We start from the raw sequence: 21922 nt of genomic DNA, 5'->3' as shown, positions 1-21922 counted from the left end.
GAAACATGTTTACATCTGATATCTTAAATTTAATAATGTATATTAATATAAAACGATCAAAAAATGTTCCGTAAATGGATCTGTAACCGACAGAGTGTGATTTTGATTTGTAAAACTTCTCATGTGATAGTTTGTAAACAGGGTTTCCTAAGAAATTTATCTATAAAATTTACAACATCAAAAAGAAATTTCGCAACATTTCAAAATGAGTGGGTGCTTCAAATAAATTACGGTTATACTGAAAAAGAGAGAGAAAAAAATGAAGCCATATAAAAATGTGTTCAGATGAACATATTATTTTCTGAACTATCATTTTTTTTAAAGTTAATTTTAATATTAAATTCGGATTTCATTTAAATTGAAAAAAATTTAAACTCCAGGTTTTTTAACTCCAGTTTTATTTATTATAAATCATGAATAAATCATGATGGAATGATAGGTGATGTATAGAAGAAAAAATATTAAATTATGATAGTCTTAACACTTCCATTTTCTTTCTAATCGTATAAAAAGGTTTTTGTTCTAACAACTAAAAAGCAATAAATAGTATCAACGTTTTTTTCTCTTCACGTTTGATTACATCCTAGATTTTTTCACTTTATGTCCATGAAATAATGTCTAATAATCTTTTATATTTGAATTATGATGTTGACTATCTTAAATGTTGAATTTGTATATGTATATGCGTTACAAAGTGAATTATTTTGTAATATCTTTTTTTATTTTTCTCATTAATTTTGAACACGATAAGATTGTATCTAGTTAAATGTACGTCCGTGTTTTATCAATTAATCTTACTTTTTCGTAATTCGCTTTTAAAATAATTGTATCGCTATCATAACGAAATTAAAAGATCTGGTAAGAGTGCAATTTGATTTTGTGAATGTAATTATGCAATATGCAGATACTCTCTGTTCATTATCAATAGATAAACTCTACACAAACATTCCTACATGTACATGTAACACAATTTTAAACCGGATTCCCAAGTGTGAGAAAATGCAAAAATTGTTAAGTGGCCCATTTAGTCATACTCTGGAGTTCATGTATACATATTTTATGACTCTTCCAAAGTTCTGGTATTTCAGAATTTCATTGTTCATTTACTTCATCGATGGGCGTGGATTTTTAACTGACTTTACTAAATGATGGCTAAAATGTGGTCTTTTTCAAAATTTTTGAACGAAAAACCAATAAAGTATACATATAATATTAAACCGTATTTTTGAAATCCCCCCTTACGTTAAAAGTACATGTACACGTTATTTAAACATGTAAGCATGCAAATCCTTTAAATCTTCCCATCATTGTAAAAAAATCCAAAGCTACAGGAAGAAGTGTTAATGTATTTACAAGTATGTCATCAATGGTAAAAACTATTTCCTTGAATGGATTTCATATTCATGATGTGTACGCTTGTGATAGTGCTTTCTTTTAATTTATTTCAATTAACAGAACATCGTGTATGCTGGGGGTAAGTGCTTGATACAAATGAAATCTTTAAAACTCGTCGATTTAATCAACCATTAGCTTACTTTAATCATTTCTAATCGCCTTTTTTAGAGTAAGTGGAAAAGTTTGTTGTGATGGGTTTATGCTTAATCAATCAACTGGTCTTTGCCAAAGTAAGTGCTTTAAAGATATGTTTTTAATTATAGATGATTTAGTCTAGATACCTCGAAAATGTGAAACAGCAATTCAATGAGGTATATCTTTTTTCTTTTCGCCATTCAGTCATGGCTTATTTATTTTCCATTTTCCAATTTTTTTTCTACGTCATTTAAGCGTATTGTTCTTGTGTCCAACTTCGTCTTTTGTTAAAAGGTATATAGTTACATAAAACAATATAATAAACCCATGATAATGTTTAAATGGTTCAAAGTGGTTTACATTTAATCTTTTCGAAATGACATTTGTGAAACAAAAACTATCACAGATGAAACAAATACCATATATATTCACTTGTATCTATCCTCTTGACGCTCGGGGAAGAAATAATTGTAAATACATTAAATATATATTTATCAATTAAAAAAATCTTTCAGCATCCAATTGTTTGTGTTTGTTTATGTTATCAATTTTTAGAGTGTCCCATAGGATTATATAGCGACAATTGCTCAGAAAAATGCAGCCCCCCTAACTATGGAGAAGACTGCCAGTCCATATGTCAATGCCCTGATATTGACTGTAATTTTGTCTACGGATGTTTGCAGGAAACTGGAACTTTAACAAAACATTGGCAACTAGGTATTTATCGTTTCTACCATTCTTAATTGCTAATCGTGTTAATACTTATTAATAACCGTGAGCAACTTTAATTTGTAATTTCTTAACCAAAACCAAAAAAAAAAACAAAACATTTTTTCGATCTTTTGATGGCACTTAACATAAAATGCTATTTTTTTCTTTTATTTTTACGTGTGCATCTGATTTTTTTAAATTACATTTCATTTTGTATTATATTACACGTACAACGAAAGAAATCACAAATAGACTCAGCACATCGGTAACCTCCCTGGTATTGAACGTTACAAATTCATATCACAACGTGGATCAAGATATTTCCTTGGATGTCAACAAACATGAAGATTCTACATTGATATATTTACCAACAGACATTGACTTATTTAAAAATAGCTTTGTAATTAATTTAGTTCAAGTAATAGTAAGTCTCGTGGGAGTTTTTGTATTCTTTTTTGCAGCATGCGTTGTTACGTACATATATGTCAAGTGTTTCCGGCAAACAACGGATGGTAAAAGACTGAACATAAATCAATATGAATCTGAAATCAAATCCAGAAGTTTTGAAGCTGTCGAATATGAACGTCAATTACCGCCAGAGCCAGAGCAACACGCTAATTTAGAGTTGACTTATCTTACACCTGTGTTCAGAAACGAAGAGAAAAGTGAAACATATCTTTTGACGGAAAGTGAAATCATAGCAGATCTTCCAATGCACAATCGACAGATTAGTTCACAACCTACAAATATATCGAAAATGACTTCTGACAATTTGCAAGACCATGTTTACATTGAGGTTCTTGAAGACAATATCGAAAAGTCAGTACATGAATGTCCTGACATTCAAAATATACACTGTATATGAAGAGTAATCGAAAACAACCATAGATCTTACAGTCTACTTACAGTAACGATTATACATTGTAACGACAAGCTTTAAGCAATCGAATATATCGAAAATCTAATGTAGCTATAGACACCCGAACTCACAACGCACCAAGCCTTTAAACTTAAAAGTCATTAAATAGGACGATTTTTGTTTATTAGATGTTACATTTTTAAATAGAGCGCAAAAATTATTCTTTGTTTCAAATAATGAAAGAAAATGAATCTTACGTATAAGATTAATTGTAGTTTTTGAGGGAAATACTTGTCCGCTCTTCAAAAGCTCATATTAGTATTAATGTTGGTTACATGAAACTTGTATGTTTTAATTGCGTAATCTATTTTATTTTTAAACTCAATTTTGTACTTTTAACAACCACATATTCAATTCCTACGTCAAAAGTATGAATTATATCTTTTAAGAAATGTCCCCTTTTAGTTCTTTGATATTAAGATTCGTAGTTTTAACTGCCTTTTTAAAAATTATCTAAGCTCAATCTGCTTTGTAAAAGAACTATGGGGATAAAATCTAAAAGATTACCTTTAGAGATATGTATAAAGCAATGCAACATGCTACAAGAGATCTCACGTTTATTTCTTTACTTTTGCACGAACTTTTAATAGACTTAATGCAAAAGGTAAAGAAATACTCGTCTTAATTACATGTCGGTTTTGTATATACAATTAATAATGTTATTATATTGGTAAGTGATCTGCATACATTACTATTTAAATGTACGTAAATAAAAAAAAAGAAAAAAGTTTTAACCCTAAAATAGTAGATTATTTAATGTAGAAAAGCAAATTGAACATTTTGCCCTTGATCTAGTGTAACTACATAATTATACACTGCTTACAGCGCCGAGTGATTTATGATATCAAATTGCCGACTAAAATATTAATATATTAAATTGATCTTTGATTCATTGCCGTAACCGGAAAATTTTATTTCATTTCCTTTTTCCGTTGAAAATCATCGACATGGAAAAAGGAAATTTGAGTTTGAAAAAAGTTTTTAACGAATTAACGTGCCACACAACCACCATAAATGTAGCATACAGTGAAAAGCTGTAACCTCCAGAAAGCATGAAGTTTAAAAAAGAAAAAAAGACATCTACCCAAATAACGCAAAGATCATATCGTATAGTTCAGAAAATAGAGACTCCCATCCATTACAATTTATCAATAACAGGAATTCTGCTGATTAATAAGGGGGATGCATCCCCTACAAAATACTATGCAATTTGTCCAGCTAAAGTAATCCAACATACGTTGTTAAATTTCCGTAAATTTCTCCTTATGCATCTTTGTCTAAAATATGATTTTGCTTTAGTTTTTCTCGTGTAAAGTTTATGTTTGCGACGATCTGGGTATCATTTTTTTTCATTTCAATTACTTCTCATATTAGTTTTCGATTTCTTTTGTTACTCGGCCGGTCGCCGTAGACTGGTAGTAGTCGGTAATGTGAGCAATGCCCCAACATCAGTCCTCATCGGCTAAGTAGTCGTCAACACATCTGTCACAGCAACAGGCATCGTGCAGAGGGCGTATCCTACGGATCAAGAGCCGCAATATTTGATACAAAAACAAACCAGTGAAACCACGCCACTGAATGGAACTGTTGATCGGTGGTTCAGAGACAAGTAGAATGATAAAATCTGCAATAAAATGTTTTGGGATATTTTAGGATATATATTTACACCTAATGTGATAGGGTAACAGAAGTAGTAACGAATAGGACACTTGCCTAGTGATGTACATGTACATACCACCTTCAACTTTCCACTTCCGTCTCAAGTTATTCCATATCATCGTTCAATTCGTTTATTGACTGTCGATTGCCGATTGAAAGGTGTAAAATCGAGGAATTCATTTGTGTATCTTTCTCTTTGGCTGGGGAGTTAATTAGTAGGTAATATAAGTACATTATACGTTTATAGTATGTGCATGATATGAACGCACATGCAACTTATAAATCATTATAATTATTTTGTGTAACGCCGTACTCTAGATCGCAATTTAAAACTATGGTTAGACGTCCGTTTACAGAAAGAGAGGGGGGTGAGAGAGAACGAGAGGGGGTGAGAGAGAGAGAGAGAAAGAGAAGGGGGAGAGAGAGAAAGAGAGGGGGTGAGAGAGAGAGTTTTTCACAGAATTTAAACACATTTCGTTTATAAAACTCTAATTTTCAATATTAATTTTGAAATTGACAGATGAAACCAATGCATAACATCATGGCAGTGTCCATATGTAACTCTTTGTGTTGTTATATTAAGCATGTCATTTATTTGGAAATAAAAATAACTTTAGGGTTTAAAAATACATCAATAAATGTATTTCAATAGTTTAATAAACGTAAATATAAAAGACTGATACTATAAGCACATATCAAGCAATGAAAAACATACAACCCTTGATAGATAAATTAAAACTTATTTTTCCGTGAATTGATGGGACGCTTTTGCCTCATTAGTTACATGTACATGTATAATCAATAAATATTCAGATTTAAAAACTACAATCAATACCAGGATGAAATATTTAACAATTGGCTTTAGCAAGGAACGCACAAGCAATTGGTTTATTGAGTAAGGAAATAAAATTTATCTCATGGATCAACACTTAATTAAATCCAAAATTAAATCCAAAATCACCCTCATGTTTTGAATTTAACAAAGGGGGTGGGGGAGGTAAACATAGCTTATTGTACATACCAGAACGTAAGGAAACAATTGCATATGTACTTTATAAAAACATTCCATTAACTGCTTACGCAGGTTTTACTTTTTTCTGGGCTCAATTACCGGTGTAAAACGTTACAAAAGCATGTTACTGTTTACAACGGACAAATATATAGAAAGGACTGACAGACGGACAGAAAGAACTGAGGTTACAAAGTGAAACTTACTTTTGATTCTATAATGTAGTAAAGAGCACTAATAAGAAAAGCCGTAGCCATTTTCAGAGCAAATTGATCTCCTAACGAAGAAGAGCTCTGTAAAATGATATAAGAAAATGTTCAAACTTTAAATCTATAATGTATGGATCACAGAATGAAACTGTGCCATTCAGTTAACTAAAAGGTAACTAAAAGTTAACTGAAATGTGACTGAAAGGTAACTGAAATGTGAAGTGTGAAATGTTGAAATTAAATATTCACAAATTGAAAACTCCTCACAATAATACCATTTTGTTACGAACAACGGCATAGATAAGCGACGAAATAGTTTACGTTGTTTCTAAGCCAAATGTTATCACATATATACTAGTTATTAACTGTCTAATGAGTATATTAACAATATTTAGGCTTCGTATAATACGGTTGATTGTATTCATAATTTCTGGACACCAATTTAACTAACTATAAAGTGTCATGTTTACGTGTGTAAATTGTCACCCTGATTCTTGTTTGTACAATGTATTCAGTATCTGTTTTTGTATGGTTCATTTTTTACCATACATCTAATAAATGGTTTATCTCACTGAAGTACACACCTTATGTCTATAAAGCTTGTATAATATACCTTTAAAATAACAGTCAGTGTTAAAGTCTTTATTTTCTATATTGTCTTTCAAATCCTTAGACGGTTATTTGTTAGAAAAATACGTTTTCTGTTTCTTGTATTAAATTTCTAAAGGCTAAGCAGAAGTACAAGATATTCTACCTTTAATTTGCAGTTGCATGCACTACATTTTGTAGCAGAGCTCAGAGATTTGGAAGTTGTGAATGAGCAGGTCATGAGGTGATCTTGGGTCCTAGTTGAGCGTACGTTTTATCCTTCTGCATATTACTTGCAGTCAAAAAACACATCTCCCGCTTTCTCATAAGAAATACAGAAAAAATCCTATAAAATAATTGAGAGCATATATCCTTCTTTGAACAACAAAATTGTGTTTCAGAAATGATACTTTAACGATCTGTAAAATAAAATTTGGAACAGCATTCCACCTTTTTTAATCAACACCAATTTCTATTGCGTCTTTCGGACAAATTTTCTTAGATGTTTTCTGTAAAAAGAATTTCAACCCTTCTTTAGAAAACCTATATTTACAGTTGAATGTACAGTCGATGTGATTTAGAGCAATATGAGCTGAAATTTTCATGTTGAGAAATTTTGTTTCACGAAAATGTTATTTTCTGCTAAAATGACAAAAATATCATGGTTTTTAAATTTCTGTTACCCACATTTTTGTGGAAAAGGCCGTTAAGAAGTCCTAATTGGAGCAAAATTTAATTATTGTCGTCATGTACAAAAATTGATCTGCTATATATTTCTTAAAAGAGAAATCCTTCCTCTGACAAAAATTAATGATTTTTTCAAATCTTATTTATCATAACAGTTTAACTTACATGAAGAGTTATCATACTAGCAGATTTTTGCAGCAAAATGAAATTCTAAAAAATACAGCTCATATTGCTTTTAGCATTGTCATAAGTCAAGTGCATTAAGATTAATCATTGCTCCTGTTCGATGCTAATGTTACCTTTTTGTGAGTTTGTAGTTTTATTTCACGTTGATTATTTATAACCAACTCCAAAATAGTCATATTATTTATGTTATTTAGTAGTTTCCTCATATATGTAAAATTCGTGTTTTAGATAATCAGAGCATGTGCCTGTGTCTATAGCAATATGTTTACGTTTTTACAGAGTGTAAAGATTTAATAAAACACGTATGATCTTGGAATATTACATACATCCTGTAAATCAAATCACTTTGTTAAATTTCGTATTGGACTTTTTTATTCAGTGTAAGAGGGTTTTGTTTGTTTATATTTACAATTCATCTTTTTTAATTCAATATCTATTCGTGTACTCTTGTGTAATCATTTCCGTTCATCGATATTTTCCAATAAAATATACTGACTGTTTAATTAATTATCAAGCATGTTATAATTAATTTAAGTTTATTTATCATCACAGATTTGTTATTTATTACAATATGAAATTGTTGCTTTAATAACAAATACGTATTTAAATGTGAGAATAAATTCTTGCAATAAAAAGATTTGGAAACAAAATCGTTGGTTACATATACGTACCTTTCTAAACCAATCTAATAATAACATGTTTAAATAATCTCACATGGTTAAACATCTTAAAACTCATTAACAAAGCTTTTCAATATTTTGGTATCCTAAAAATAATGAAAGCTGAATTTAAAAGCAATGTGTTAATAATTTTTTAACCAATGAAGTTGTGCCAAAAAGAAGACAAAAGCATTCCACTCAACCAAAATTAAGAGAGTTAAAATCATTGAATAAAATTTGTAAAATTTTAATAAAAACTTTATTCATGTTATTAAACATTTTAAAAGAATTAAACAGGTTCGTTCCACAAACAAATTATCTCTAGGAGGAAGCCATTTTTGATGTACATGTACTTACAGATTTCATGGCAACCTAACAATCAATGTCAAGGAACACTGCATATAGGTCGTATTTATTGTCTATTATTTAGACATGGAGGCAATGGGGTTCAGAGGTCGATTAACTGGTGGAAGAGGCTCTGATTTGAATGAAGACACGATCAAGAAAACTCAAAATGCAAAGTAAATCAATATGGCCACCCCTAGGATTCAAATAATGATGAAATACATGTACATATTTTGAATCAATTCAATTCAAAATGCATGAATTTTAGACAGAAATACTGCTCTCACACCACCATTTCGTTAAGGTTGTATTCCGTATATCCGGGTTTTTTTTCGCGTGTCAAAATTTGCAAAAATGTGGGAAATTTGTACCATTTTTAGTTTGTGTCAGTCATTTTTACAACTTCTCATAAGTTTCTTATACAAAAAAATACATAATATAATTTCTGCGTACTCAATATTTTGTGATTTAAAAGAAATCGCAAAAAAGCAAAATTGAGATCAACGCGAAAATTACTCGATATACGGTATGTTTTTGTACAAGCAAATTAAAGTGTTTGATAAACAATCAAAACGTAAAATAAGTAAACTATCATTTTGATAATCTGTCTCAAGACGTGTATACTGTCTTGTTTCGCTTGAAATTCACATTCTACAATGTAGTTACAAATCATAAATATGCAGAAAACACCTTTTTTCAAAACAAATTAAATATACCGAGATTCCCTTAATAAACGCGAGGAATTCATATCCGCTTAAAATAGCTAGAAACTTTTTTGCGCATTTTAAAGGGGCATGGTCACAATTTGAGTCAACATTTATTTTTCGTTTTTAATGTTTACAGTGCTTCAGAGATGCATTTATAATATCGGTGTCGATCGTTGAGTAGAGCTCACAATGTTTTGTGATGTAAACAAAGTTCAGCTGATATTTTTGTTTACATATTGAATGTTGAGAAGACCTCTCCAGGTTTAGCCCTAAAATCAATGTAAGAAACGCTGGGAACTGTTTATTTGTTCAAAACGAATAAGCAGGTAGAAAACATTAGTTAAAAGGTAACTTTAACCGGTATATTGAACCAATGTAAACAAAAACATGGCACGAGCCTTTTTTACATCAAAAAGAGAATTTTAAGCACTGTATCTTGCTTATAACTGTACTACTGACCCTAAAAGTTTGGGTGATCATTAGAAATGCATAACTAAAGTGTTATTAGCAATAAAAATACAAAAATAAAAGACCAAAATCGTGACTATGCCACTTTAAATTTCGCTTAAATTTTTTAGACAGTTCTGAACTTCCGAAAACTATAACAAAAGACCAGTGCTCGCGATTTTATATTCTCGCAATTTGATTCACAGCAGTCGTAATGTGATATTAGTAATAGCGCATAATAAGGAATTTACAGTACAAGAATGATTTCAATTTTTTATTTTTTTTTTATTAAACTTGCTATAGATTGCATAATTAAATGTAATCGATATAAGATTCCTTTTAGTCTCTCAATACATATTTCATAAAGTAACGTCGAATAAAAAATCAAAGCAGATTCGGAAAAAACAGATATAATTCATTAATTATATCTAGATGTCTCTTTAGATATATCTTTGTTTAATTTGAATCCTCAGATTCGGACGACGAAGAAGGCAAATCATCTTTAAATTTTACTGCAAAATGTTCACCTTGGCTCCTTTTGAAAAGCTCCAACGCTGTAGTCATACGATAGCAAAACGAAATTCCCTCGGGATCATCGTCCATAACTTTAGAAGCAGACATGTGAGTAGTTGGTTTATCATCCTGTTTTATGGGACTTAATTCCGTTTCTTCCGTTTCCGGACTTTTGCTACCACCAAATTCAGGATTATGTCCGACGTTTTCGTCTTCACTATCCTCATCATGCACCTCTGGGTTACTTCCGGAGACCATACCAAAAACGTCAACGTAATTTTTCCTAGATCTAGAAAAAACAAGAGATCCGCTATCGCCGTCTTTGGAAAAACAATTCCCTATGCCCTGCACGAGAAAGATGTAGTCCCTATTGTTTTCATCCTTAAGTTTATCATAGTATTCCGAACTGAGAATATATCCTTTTGTCAAATTAGTTATGGCTCCAATTTTATAAACGACCCCAATATTTTCTAAATGCTCGTCATAAACCCGTGCATTGGTTCTCTTCCTCATGGTTTTCCTAAACGCCAAATCGCATTTGTCTACAAATGACTCCATAACTTCAATAGCTGCAAAATCGCAACTGTTTTCCCTTGTTGTAAACACACATGTACCAACTTCCTGAAATCCATAAGAGTCATCGGCGTATGCTTTTTGATTTCTGACTGGAAAAATATGGTTACAAGTCAACGCATATATTTCGTTATTGTCAGTTTTTGTAATAAATCCACCCAGTGTACCTTCAACGTCACATTCTCTGTCCTTGGTCGGTAGTTTGGACAAAAGAGGATCCCCCTGCTTCATGGTCGGCGTCTCTACAATTTTCTTTTTTTCTACATCTAAAAGATATTTTGAAAAAAATGGCTCGTTTATTCTCATCAACTCGAACTTCAGATTCTCTTCATCAGTTTTCTTTGAGACAAAGACTTTGAAAATTGAATTTCTCCATAATCCAAAAGAATGTACATCAAGCTTTCTGCAAACAAAGCAAAAATGTGTATTTTTAGAATTTTTGGTATCAGAACTGATATTTTTAAACAGAAATTTTGCATTAAGCTTTTAAAAAATTAAGACAAAAGTCTTACTGGAATAAGTAATCTTTTACATTTTCTGGAATTCTAGATTTGGTATTCACACTTGACACTAGAGAAGGCGAAAGTTTGTCTTTCCTTTTGTTAACCGGCATTTGTTTACGGATAGCCAGTATTTCATCAATTATTCCTGATGCATGTCTATTTGAACCAGCAGCTTTGATCAAATCCAACCAATCTTGTATTATTCGATTTAATGGTTCTTCCAGACAACAGACGATGGCCTCTTTTATTTCTTCTTTGTTCTGACTTACGATGGTAATAGATTCATTTGGATTGTCTGATTCATCGCAAAAATTACCAGATTTGATAAGGATCCTGTGGCATGCATTATCCTTATTTAGATTCTAAATCCACAAAATGAAACATGATTGGGATATAATTGCATATATCGATATTTAAAATGGACAGGTCATTATATTTGAATTGCTAGTTTTAACTCTCTGATTTTTCACAAATTTAAATAAATTCAGAATATAACAAACTTTAAGCGCTGATTCCCAGGGAAGATCATTTTGGAAACAAAGAAGTGGGGAAGCTTGCCAAATTTGGTAGTTTTCAAACATCTGTTCGTTCCCTGGTAACACAGATATGTTAATCAACAATAATAAAAACATCCATCAAAGCAATTCATTTTATTTTGTTGTCGTTGGTATATTGAATACTTTACCTCTACGTTTTGATATGAGGCTAAGGTTATCTTCTGTAAAACGTCCAGCAATCCCTATCTTGATGACGACGCCCGTTGACAGAGTATTTATCTGGTCATTTCTTTTAAGAACCCATTGAACACGCGATTGGCAGTCCCTCGTTAGGTTGTAAGCGTGAAAAAAATCTTTGAAATCTTTTGCTGCTTTGTAATAGAAATACTCTATCGGTGACTCTGTATTTAAAAAAAATAATTTTTTTTTAATTTCCATTGCCTGCAGGAATAGTTTTATAAGATATCATTTGTTTAATTGCTTGTCAAATGTTTTGATTACATCATTACCAATGTTAACTGAATCAGAAGTCATTTTTGCTCCACTTTTCTGGGGATCTGTTATTCGTCTCATCTCATACTGTAAAAATAAGCATGTCAGGCACATAGCATCGTTTTTGATAGTGGGGGGGGGGGGGGGCAGACTCATCCAAAAAATCTTGACAAGCAAAAAAAAAAAAAAATGAAAATTCAACTTTTCCAAAATCTTCAAAATCCTAATCCGGGAGGGGGGGGGGGGGGGGGGGGGGCTGGTGTAGTATATTACTTCAATTTCACTCCTCGTTTCCTTATTTTCATATCAATTTTTTTTACATACTCCCAAAAAAGTGGGGGGGGGGGGGGGGCAACTCCATGATAATTCAATTTTTTATATGTGAATTTTAAAAAATTTGTTGCTGCGAGAAAAAGTGGGGGGGACAGCCCCCCCCCCACCCCCCCCTGCCCCCCCCCCCCCCCCCCCCTGATGCTACGTGCCTGCATGTAACATGAAAGTATTGTATAATACCAAAAAAAGATCGTTGTATTATTTGTTAAGAAAATCGACTTCACTTAGTCTTAGTTGTAATCATGTCTTAGGATAAGAAATCTGCTAAATAAAGCAGGTTTTAAACATAAAAATTTCAAATCGTCTGACGCAATAAAAGGGCGTAGGGTGTGTAAATTGCAGATTTATTTAACATGTGATGGAAGATGTTATTTAAGATAACTCCTAACGTTTTGATTAATTTACATAGATGATCGTTACATTTTAAGTTAATATGATTTAACTCATTTAATCATCAAGGAGAGATCATTATTTCATAATTACACAGCATTCATAAAGAAAATCCATTTGATTTCAAGAAACAAACAAGTTTTTTGGGGGTTATTTTTTGGTACGGAAGGTTTATAGACGAAAATGACAGAAACAAGCATTTTTATGAAATTTTCAATTTACTTTTCTTTTTATTATACTTTATACATTATACTTTATACATATAAGTTTGTGACATGTTCTATAGGTTCTTTGTGACATGTACAAAATTAAATTTTGAGAGAGTGATACACGTTTAGCTTAAAATCATGCAAATATATAGAGAATGTCTGAATTTTTTACGAGAAGCAGTTATTGTAAAATTCTACCTGTTCTTTTGTCAAAGGAAGTAGTGGATCATCGCTGCAGATTCGTGGAAGATGTAAAATGGATTGCATGATTTCTACAAAACATAAAAGACTCTACTTTAATATCAATTTAATCACATTCCAGTAAAACTGTTATTTCCACGGTAATATTTACATTCGTATGTTTTTAAAGCAAATTTTATTCCATACAAGGGTCCATTTAAGAAATAATCATTGCATCCAATCATGAAATTAAGACAAACTGTAATCAATGTCATTATAGTTTTGATATTTAATTTCTGATAAGAAAAACTGTGACGTATTCAATACTTTGGATATATTTACACAGTCCCGTTGAAAGCAGCATGAATAATTTAATACATGTATGATATATACGGAAAGGCTATTATAAAAGCAAAACAGCACGTTCATCAACTTGCCGTAGCGCTATCACACTTGGCAAACATCGCCGTCGCGATGTCACAATATCAATGTTTAAGCAATTTAATGTGTCAAATGACAGCATGATAATGATGTGTGCAAAGATGTGTTAGCGTAACGACATGTTCTGTGACAGGGTGTTTGCGTGTTGTGTCAAGTTGTTTTGGCACGCTGCGTGTTGTGTGAAAATTGCGTTTGCGCTACAGCATGCTGTGTGACGGGATTTGTGAACTTGGGTTAGCGTGACGACGCCTTTATCACATTATGTTAGCGCTTCGGCGGTTGTTCAAAATTGTAATAGCGCCAGGGAGAGTTTTGTGACATCGCGGCGGCGAGGGGTATTTTCATAACGCACCGTTAAGCTTTTTTAAATTGGTTTATCCAAGCATTATAATTTGATATTAAGGTAATGTTTAAAGTGACATTAACGGGGAATTCGGAACATGAGAACATTTTAAAATATATAATGTATTGATGAAAATGGGAATACATTTGTCATCTGATGTGCTTGGAAGAAATACGGTACTTAATAGTTTTATGTGGCTATTATCCCAATGAGCGAGAAGAGCAAAGTACGGTATGTATGCGTCATACGCAAAATCAGACATACTTTATATCGGGTTTTTCAATATATGTTTCCTTGTTTTAAAAAAAAAACCTGGTAGATTTCTAGTCTTAGTACAAACTCATTATCAATTGTTGGGCTACAAAATCGCATTTTTAGATTATAGTGGGTCATCTCTCCACATTTCTGTTGATTGATTAAAATCTGTATAAATTCCATTAAACCGCATTTAGACTATGTCAAAACAAGAATAGAATTCCTGGGTCCCCCGCCGGTCAAGCAGTATACTAGTATCGACCAAGGCTGATTTAGGAACTTGACCACAGTATTAGTGATATAAACATTTGGTATAAATTTCATGTAAATCCGACAAAATTTGTAAGCATGAGAGCACTTACAAGGTCAATTATGGGATAAAACGGAGTCATTATTGTGGTCAAAGTCCCATAACTCCAACAAAAAGCATCGACCAATGCTGATTTACGAACTTGACCAAAGTATTAGTGGTACAAACATTTGGTATAAATTAATTGATAATCCGTCAAAATTTGTAGGCATTAGAGCACTTACAAGGTCAATTTGTGGATAAAACGGAGTCATTATTGTGGTCAAAGTCCCATAACTCCAACAAAAAGTATCGACCAAAGCTGATTTTCAAACTTCACCGAAGTATTAGTGGTATAAAGATTTGGTAAAAATTTAATAAACATCCGTCAAAATTTGTAGGCATGAGAGCGCTTACAAGGTCAATTTTTGGATAAAACAAAGTCATTATTGTGGTCAAAGTCCCATAACTCCAACAAAAAGTATCGACCAATGCTGATTTTCGAACTTGACCACGGTAATAGTGGTATAAACATTTAGTATAAATTTAATGAAAATCCGTAAAAATTTGTAGGCATGAGAGCGCTTACAAAAAAGTGTGACGGACGGACACACGGACGCACGGACACACGGACGGACGCCCGGCATTTCTATGTCCCCGCTCCGCGTTGCGGCGGGGGACAAAAAAAATAAAGCTCGGACCCACTCTATAAAAGAAACGGCATTGAAGTTATAAAAATGACACTATATAGAGGTTTTGACACGCATACGCCAGTTTAAATCAACCTATTACAAGTATTTAAGATATTTAAGGGTTACACACAGATTTTACGTTTAATATACATTGTTTTTATTTTTTTTAAAGTTTCAGATTTAGCGATAGTTTAATTCTGCAGTATCTAATCATTTCTAATATGGGCATTTTTACACGCCTTATTCATCCATCTTCTTTGTATTTTGTTGAACATTAATTGCTGAAACAGGTATCTGCTTTAGTCGTCCGGAACACAGCTGGGTCCTTCACCGCCATCGCTTGCTGACGACAAATTGAAAAATGTTTAACTGATTGCAATTTTTTGTTTACCTTTGAATTTTCTTGTATTACTACTGATAATTTTGTTTTCATATGCCCGCTCATAAACATGATATGACAGAGTTCAGTGTAGTTGATGTATAGCATCTCTGTAAGTGTTAGCGGTGTCCACATGTGGAAAGAAGTTCCGAAATCAAACTTTCTTCAGAAAATGAATGAACAATTGGTCTATGGTAAGAGATGGGAAAATGTGATGAAAGGAAAAGGATTGAATTGTTTGACATCTGACATCCAGCTTCCCATATATTTAAAAAGCTTGCGATATATCAGGTAATGTTCCTATTCAGATTGAAAATAATTGAAATATTTTCAAAGTACTACTGTACTTTATAATATATTATAATATATATCATCATTTGTATCTTCCTAAAAATTCTACAATTTTCATTGTACATATGTAAGTATCTAGCTTATAAAACATGTGGGTAAAAAATAATGCATGGTTACGATGTCCATGAAGAACTCTACCAAAATTGTGAAATGCATGGCCCTTGTGTCATGAGTACAGGCCCTATGGCGAGGTCAATATGATCATGATATTATAGTCAAAATAAATGCATGGCAATGAAGTCAACGAAGCCATCTCTCGATACTATAAAATTCATAGGCACTGTATCAGGAGATCAAGTTCTAGGGCTGTCCAATATGGCCATATTGTATTATTTTTTAGATATAAATGATAGAAATTTTAGACTAATGCCCCTTAAAATCCCAAAGTTAAGTAACAAATGAGAGAGTTGTTGAAATGTATGGTTAAATAACTGCAAGATGAACATTTTTGCTATTATAACTTTTGCAAATATTCCGCAGTAACAAGCTATGAATAAAAAAAATCATAACCCTGCTGCCCCCTAATTGCCTAACGTCATGACGTCAGGCATATCTAAGGTTTAAAAGTTGCATTCTCCGAAACAGTGCAGACAATGGGATCAAGCAATATCATCATATTTTACAAAAAGAATTAACCGATGCATGTTTAAGATGTCAGCATTTACATTCACAATTGATGAAAAAGTTATATGGGATGTAATAACAACAGCGAGTATGAGTTTTCAAGTAACAGGGTCGTTCACCATGCGGTGCACGTGTGTAATCCTGATTTAAAAATAAATCAGCATTCCTCCATATTTGAGCGGTGAAAAGGGGAAAGGGGGTCATCGCAACAAGTTGTAACATTTTGTCTATTAGGGTACAATGTAAGTAATAATTGGTGTTGGATTATCATTATTACAATTTAAGAGAGTCATCAGGATTAATTTTACGCAGCACAGTTAAGGCTGTCAATAAACTCCGTTCAGACAAAAAGTACGGGAAATGTTCATTATGACATCACAGTATATTACAAACCTCGAAAGTACTTATTAATCTATTTATTAGTAAAATTAACTTATACTAATCTTTTAATTAAAAACAACAAATGCTATTACTTACAATTTTACAATTTTAAAGTTATATCGTACACACTGAAAAATAAGCGAGATGTCGTTCTCGCTGTACTACAAAATATGACGTCATATGCTTCAAAATGACGCATTAAGTTAAATCATTGAAAGCTATCGTGCAGTTTTATAGCGAAGAAAAATAAATGTCATACATTAACGGAAAAGTATAAATGAATATTTTGTTTAAAATTATTATTAGTAGAATGCTACCTATATAGTCTTATTTTCATTTTGCTAAAAGTATGCATCGTATAAAGAAGCCACCTCGGTTTTGTATAAAATATCGTATATCTAAAATCTGAGTACCTAAATAAATCACTTAATTGCAAGGGCATACACTTACCTGATCCCGACAAACTTTTACATGTGAATTTGAAATATGCTATGTAACTTTAAAACTTCTACGATCCTTGTAAAATCTTACAAATTAATTATTTTTTAATGAAATTAAACCTGTGACCTTCAAAATTATTCAACATATGCATTATAAATTACGGTTTCTACTAACAAATATTCTTATCTTAAAAAGTTCGCACCGTTTTTAAAAATCTACGATATAACATCAAGTTATTTCATAATTTAGTTGTGAATTTTGACATGATTATGCCCTTGCAATATTGAATTTTTTAAATGACCTCAAAACCACAAATACATCTGCTTGTACCATGCGACTGCCATATCACGTGACCACTATGAACATAAAATATTGTACTGTTATATATATATTTTAGAAATATATTGCATTTGAGTGACTGTTATTGATTTTAAAAAGGACATGCCAGTTTAACTAAAGTATACGTGTTTTCATCACAAAAATTTGCCCATATTTTTTTTGACCGCCTTAACTGTACTGCGTACAGCTGGAGTGTTTACTAGAGGAACTAAATCGCCAAAGCGGGGTGTGACCCGATTTTCGTTCAGTTGGGCGATTTCATTAATCTTGAAAAGGGGTCATAACTCGCGTGTCTTAATAAATGTACATGACTAAATTTAACGATTACTAATCAAGTGTGTTTCTTAATTCGTAGATTCCTTCCAAAACATCCGATCCAAAGTATAATATACATGTATGTAGTTGTTACAAAACAAATGTCAAAAAATTCATCTGACCCCCTCCCCATGGATCTTTGCCAATGGCCGAGTTCATTCAAACATCTCAGCCGTTGCGTGAACGGTAACAGCAGGACTTCGCGCCATAATGTCTCATTCATAGTTTTTGCGCGCCGATTAGTTGAGATCATGCGAATACCCCAGAGCAGACCGTGTGTTTACATCACAGGCACGTAGCATATGGGCTGCTCCCCCTCCCCACTTTTTTCGCAGCTGGCACTTTTCTTAATTTTATATGATACATGGAAATATCATGGAGTTGTCCCCCTCGTCTTTTGTAGGAGCATGTAATAAATTAAATTGAAGTTAGAGTTAGAGGTTTTTTTTTCATGAATTTGAGATTTCACCTCTTTTTTAATAGCTTATTAAGGATGATTTTGATGAAGCTGTCCCTTACTGGGGATATTTAACGAAATCCCGATGGCTGCATATTGTTCAATACATCACTCTTTTATGACAACAGTTTTAATCAGTTTTGAGCACAAACAAACCAGTCCCAGATATGTTTACATTTTTATCCTTAAATATACGAAATGGCCCCACATCCCTTTTCTTAAGCATCTGAAAAAAGAACGCCGTAATTATACCCCCGCAAACGAAGTTTGGGGGGGGGGGGGTATATGTTGGAATCACCTTGTCCGTCCGTCCGTCCGTCCGTGTGTAAAATTCGTATCCGGTCCATATCTTTCTTATGGAGAAACATTGGAAGTTCTTACTTCACACAGATTGCTTATGACCTAAGGGTGTGTCATAACCTTGATCCAAGGTCATTTGGGCAATGTCAAAGTCACTCAGTCTGACAGAAAAAGTGCAAAATTCGTGCCCGGTCATTTTCTTTCTTCTGGAGAAACATCGGAAGTTCTTACTTCACACAAAGATTGCTTTTTATGACCTAAGGATGTGTTATGACCTTGAGCCAAGGTCATTAGGGCAAGGTAAAGGTCACTGATTGAAAAGTGCAAAATTCATGTCCGGTCCATATCTTTCTTATAGACAAATATTGGAAGTTCTCAATTTATATAAAGATTTTTTATGACCTGAGGGTATTTCATGACCTTGACCCAATGTCAATTGAGGAGGTTCATTGTTTAAAAAATGCTTATTTCCTGTCTGTGGCATGTCTTGTATTAACGGAAATAATAAGAAGCTAAAATTTGCCACAAAGCTTGCTTGCCTGTTTCATACCACAAAAAATAATTTCTAGATTATCATCCCAATCTATGAAAATGGCCTGCCCCGATTTTTTATTTTGGAAAAAAATATGTGGAAAAAAAATTGGAAAAAAAATCGGGGTCAGTATATCATTAATTGAAAATGTTTATATTAAATGGGTGCTTGACATGAGGATTTTTGTTTGATTCGAGTCATGTTTTGTTAACATAAGAATGCAAATGTCCTCATGCACTAACAGTTAACTTGAAATAAAATGGAATTTAAAGAACAGAAATTGTTTTGTGTACTCATATTTAGCATTAAAAGTTTAAAAAAAATAGAGCAGTTGTTATTTATAGAAAATGGACTGTGAAATAGATTCATCCAACATTTTCTATAATAGAACAAATACATGGGTTATGATTTTTTCTTAGCGGGGGGGGGGGGTAACAATTGTGAGCTTGCTCACCGTACCTCTAGTTTTCTCAGCTCAACATAAAATTCATGAATTTAATTTTACGCAAAGTTCATTTCCAAAATATCGTCGGCATCAAACGGTCCCTGGTTATATTATGCTCCCGTAGGAGTTAAGTTACCGATGGTTTACCGGATTTTCGATCAAAGTAATTCGCAAATCCATTACTTACCCAGCTTTCAGTACTGACCATTTTCTTCACAAAAACTATTAAAACTCAAAGTTTAAAAGATTTAAGTTTTGCAAAACAGAATAGTCTTACCTTATTGGATTTCGCAGATCAATATTTTCGTCGAGTTGTATTAACAATTTAAGATTGTTACATATAATTCTACATCAACCAAAGGTGGTTTTTACATATAATTCTACATCAACCAAAGGTGGTTTCATCAGATGCTATTTATCAATATAGGAAGTATTAATGACTACAAGTGTACTGATGTCATCTGACCTGTGTAATAATTTAACAACATGTGTTTTGTTCATTTGATACCTAGTATGTACTTGTATCCTTGTTGGACAAATCACTTGATATTAACGACCACTCAGTCTATTTCCTTGCCGCTGATTGTGTATATCATTTATGAGAAAAATGTTTTTAACTCGTAAATAACAGGAAATATTGAATCATAAATAAACAACCACGTGAAACTCGTTAATATCGGGAAATAATTAATAAACAACAAGAAATTTCGCTGCAAATGGCATTGCAAATACGTTTCAAATTGGGTATTGAGATAGGTCTTACATTTTTTTCTAGAATGCGCCTTATCGACTTATGCTATCTTTAAATATATTACCTGGTTTTCAGAGGTTTATAAAAAACGAGTTGCGTTGACGACGTTCAAAGCGTAGCAACTGTGCTTTTGAAACGACCCTAGCACTTGGTTAATTGTGGAAAGTGACCAATGTTCACTACTGTATCAGCTGCAGTCACTCTAGAACATTTTTCTAGAGTAAACAAAGAGTGCTCAAAATTGTATTAGATATATCAATTACTTTTTTCTATACGGCATTAACTAAATATACTTCATATTATATTTGATAACCTTTTCAATTTTACCGGTCTGTATATTACACGAATTTGGCACTGAAATTTGAGCAGATGCGAGACATTTCGGGTCGATGCACATTTAATCAATACATCCCTAAATACAAGTACCTAACATTTATATTTCCATGTGTTTGGTTGCTTTTAGTCAAGAATAAGTTGTGCCACTTATAATCAGTAAGTGATAAGTATTACAAATTATAAAACAAACATTTCAGAAATCAATTTTAGCAATAAGTTTATTGAATAGACACACGTGCAATAACTTTACATATGGAACGGTGGGACTGTCTTATATGAGGATAAAACATTATACACAGTGTTCTCCTCATTATATTTGGTATCATATTCATTATATAAAGTCCTTTTTACATTATATCGTGTGCATTTTCCATTATATACAGTACTTCTTTTATTATATGATGTAGTTATTTAAACAATAAATTCTTTCTTTGGGGATTCATTCGGGATATGAAGGTAGCGACATTGCAGAAAAAATACATAACCCGCTAACAGCGGGTTATGTAATTTTTTCTGCAATGATCGCTTCCTTCATAACCAGCATGAATCATCAAAGAAAGCATTTTATTATTTATATTTACACCTTTCTTTTAACTAATAAATAAATTGATAATGAAAAGTTAGTAAAATTCACTAAAATAATGTTAATGTACATAAGTACGTTAGCTAAAAGAAACAGCCAAATCGTCTCCTGTGAGACTGAGTCTGACATCATCATGATTATTTTGTGCAGTCCGTGATTTTTCTTAGGTTGCTGGTGGCTTCGACCAATCGATAAACAGGGCGTGTCCATTTTATTCCTGTCAGTATCTTGTCAGTTTCAGCCATTGTAGATTTCGACCAATCGATAAACGGGGCGTGTAGATTTCAGTCTGGCTGTTTCTAGTTAGCTATGAATTAACTAT

At 32.4% G+C, this 21922-nt stretch overlaps 1 protein-coding gene and 1 long non-coding RNA gene across 3 annotated transcripts; one reads left to right on the top strand and one right to left on the bottom strand.

Moving 5' to 3' along the window:
* The first annotated feature begins 615 nt into the window (after positions 1-615).
* On the top strand, positions 616-3954 carry LOC105332632 (uncharacterized). Its single transcript, XR_010708093.1, has 4 exons — positions 616-1474; positions 1564-1625; positions 2086-2247; positions 2481-3954. It is a non-coding gene; the product is annotated as an uncharacterized lncRNA (long non-coding RNA).
* Positions 3955-9916: 5962 nt separating this feature from the next.
* On the bottom strand, positions 9917-20379 carry LOC117688340 (uncharacterized). Of its 2 annotated transcripts, XM_066067724.1 has the most exons (7): positions 20208-20379; positions 13365-13438; positions 12252-12321; positions 11931-12143; positions 11746-11837; positions 11255-11607; positions 9917-11145 (listed from the first exon to the last, which is right to left on the bottom strand). In XM_066067724.1, the coding sequence occupies exons 2-7, from the start codon at positions 13431-13433 to the stop codon at positions 10113-10115; spliced, it is 1830 nt and encodes a 609-aa protein (XP_065923796.1). In that variant the 5' UTR covers positions 13434-13438; positions 20208-20379; the 3' UTR covers positions 9917-10112. The 2 variants fall into 2 exon arrangements, with proteins under 2 accessions (XP_065923796.1, XP_065923798.1); XM_066067726.1 differs by lacking the exon at positions 20208-20379 and having other exon boundaries at positions 13339-13414.
* Between the last annotated feature and the right edge of the window lie 1543 nt (positions 20380-21922).

Source organism: Magallana gigas, chromosome 1 (assembly GCF_963853765.1).
Source record: "Magallana gigas chromosome 1, xbMagGiga1.1, whole genome shotgun sequence".
NCBI classification, from domain to species: Eukaryota; Metazoa; Mollusca; class Bivalvia; order Ostreida; family Ostreidae; genus Magallana; species Magallana gigas.
The sequence above is the reverse complement of the archived record's forward strand: the minus strand, read 5'-3'. Positions and strand labels throughout refer to the sequence as shown.

Bases quoted from the DNA above. Each gene is read 5' to 3' on its own strand.
- LOC117688340 (XM_066067724.1), bottom strand. From the start codon at position 13,433: ATGCAATCCATTTTACATCTTCCACGAATCTGCAGCGATGATCCACTA. The intron at 12,144-12,251 runs GTAATGATGTAA...TTTTAAATACAG, and splicing joins TTCTGATTCAGTTAACATTG to AGTCACCGATAGAGTATTTC. The intron at 11,146-11,254 runs GTAAGACTTTTG...CTTTGTTTGCAG, and splicing joins GTAAAAGATTACTTATTCCA to AAAGCTTGATGTACATTCTT.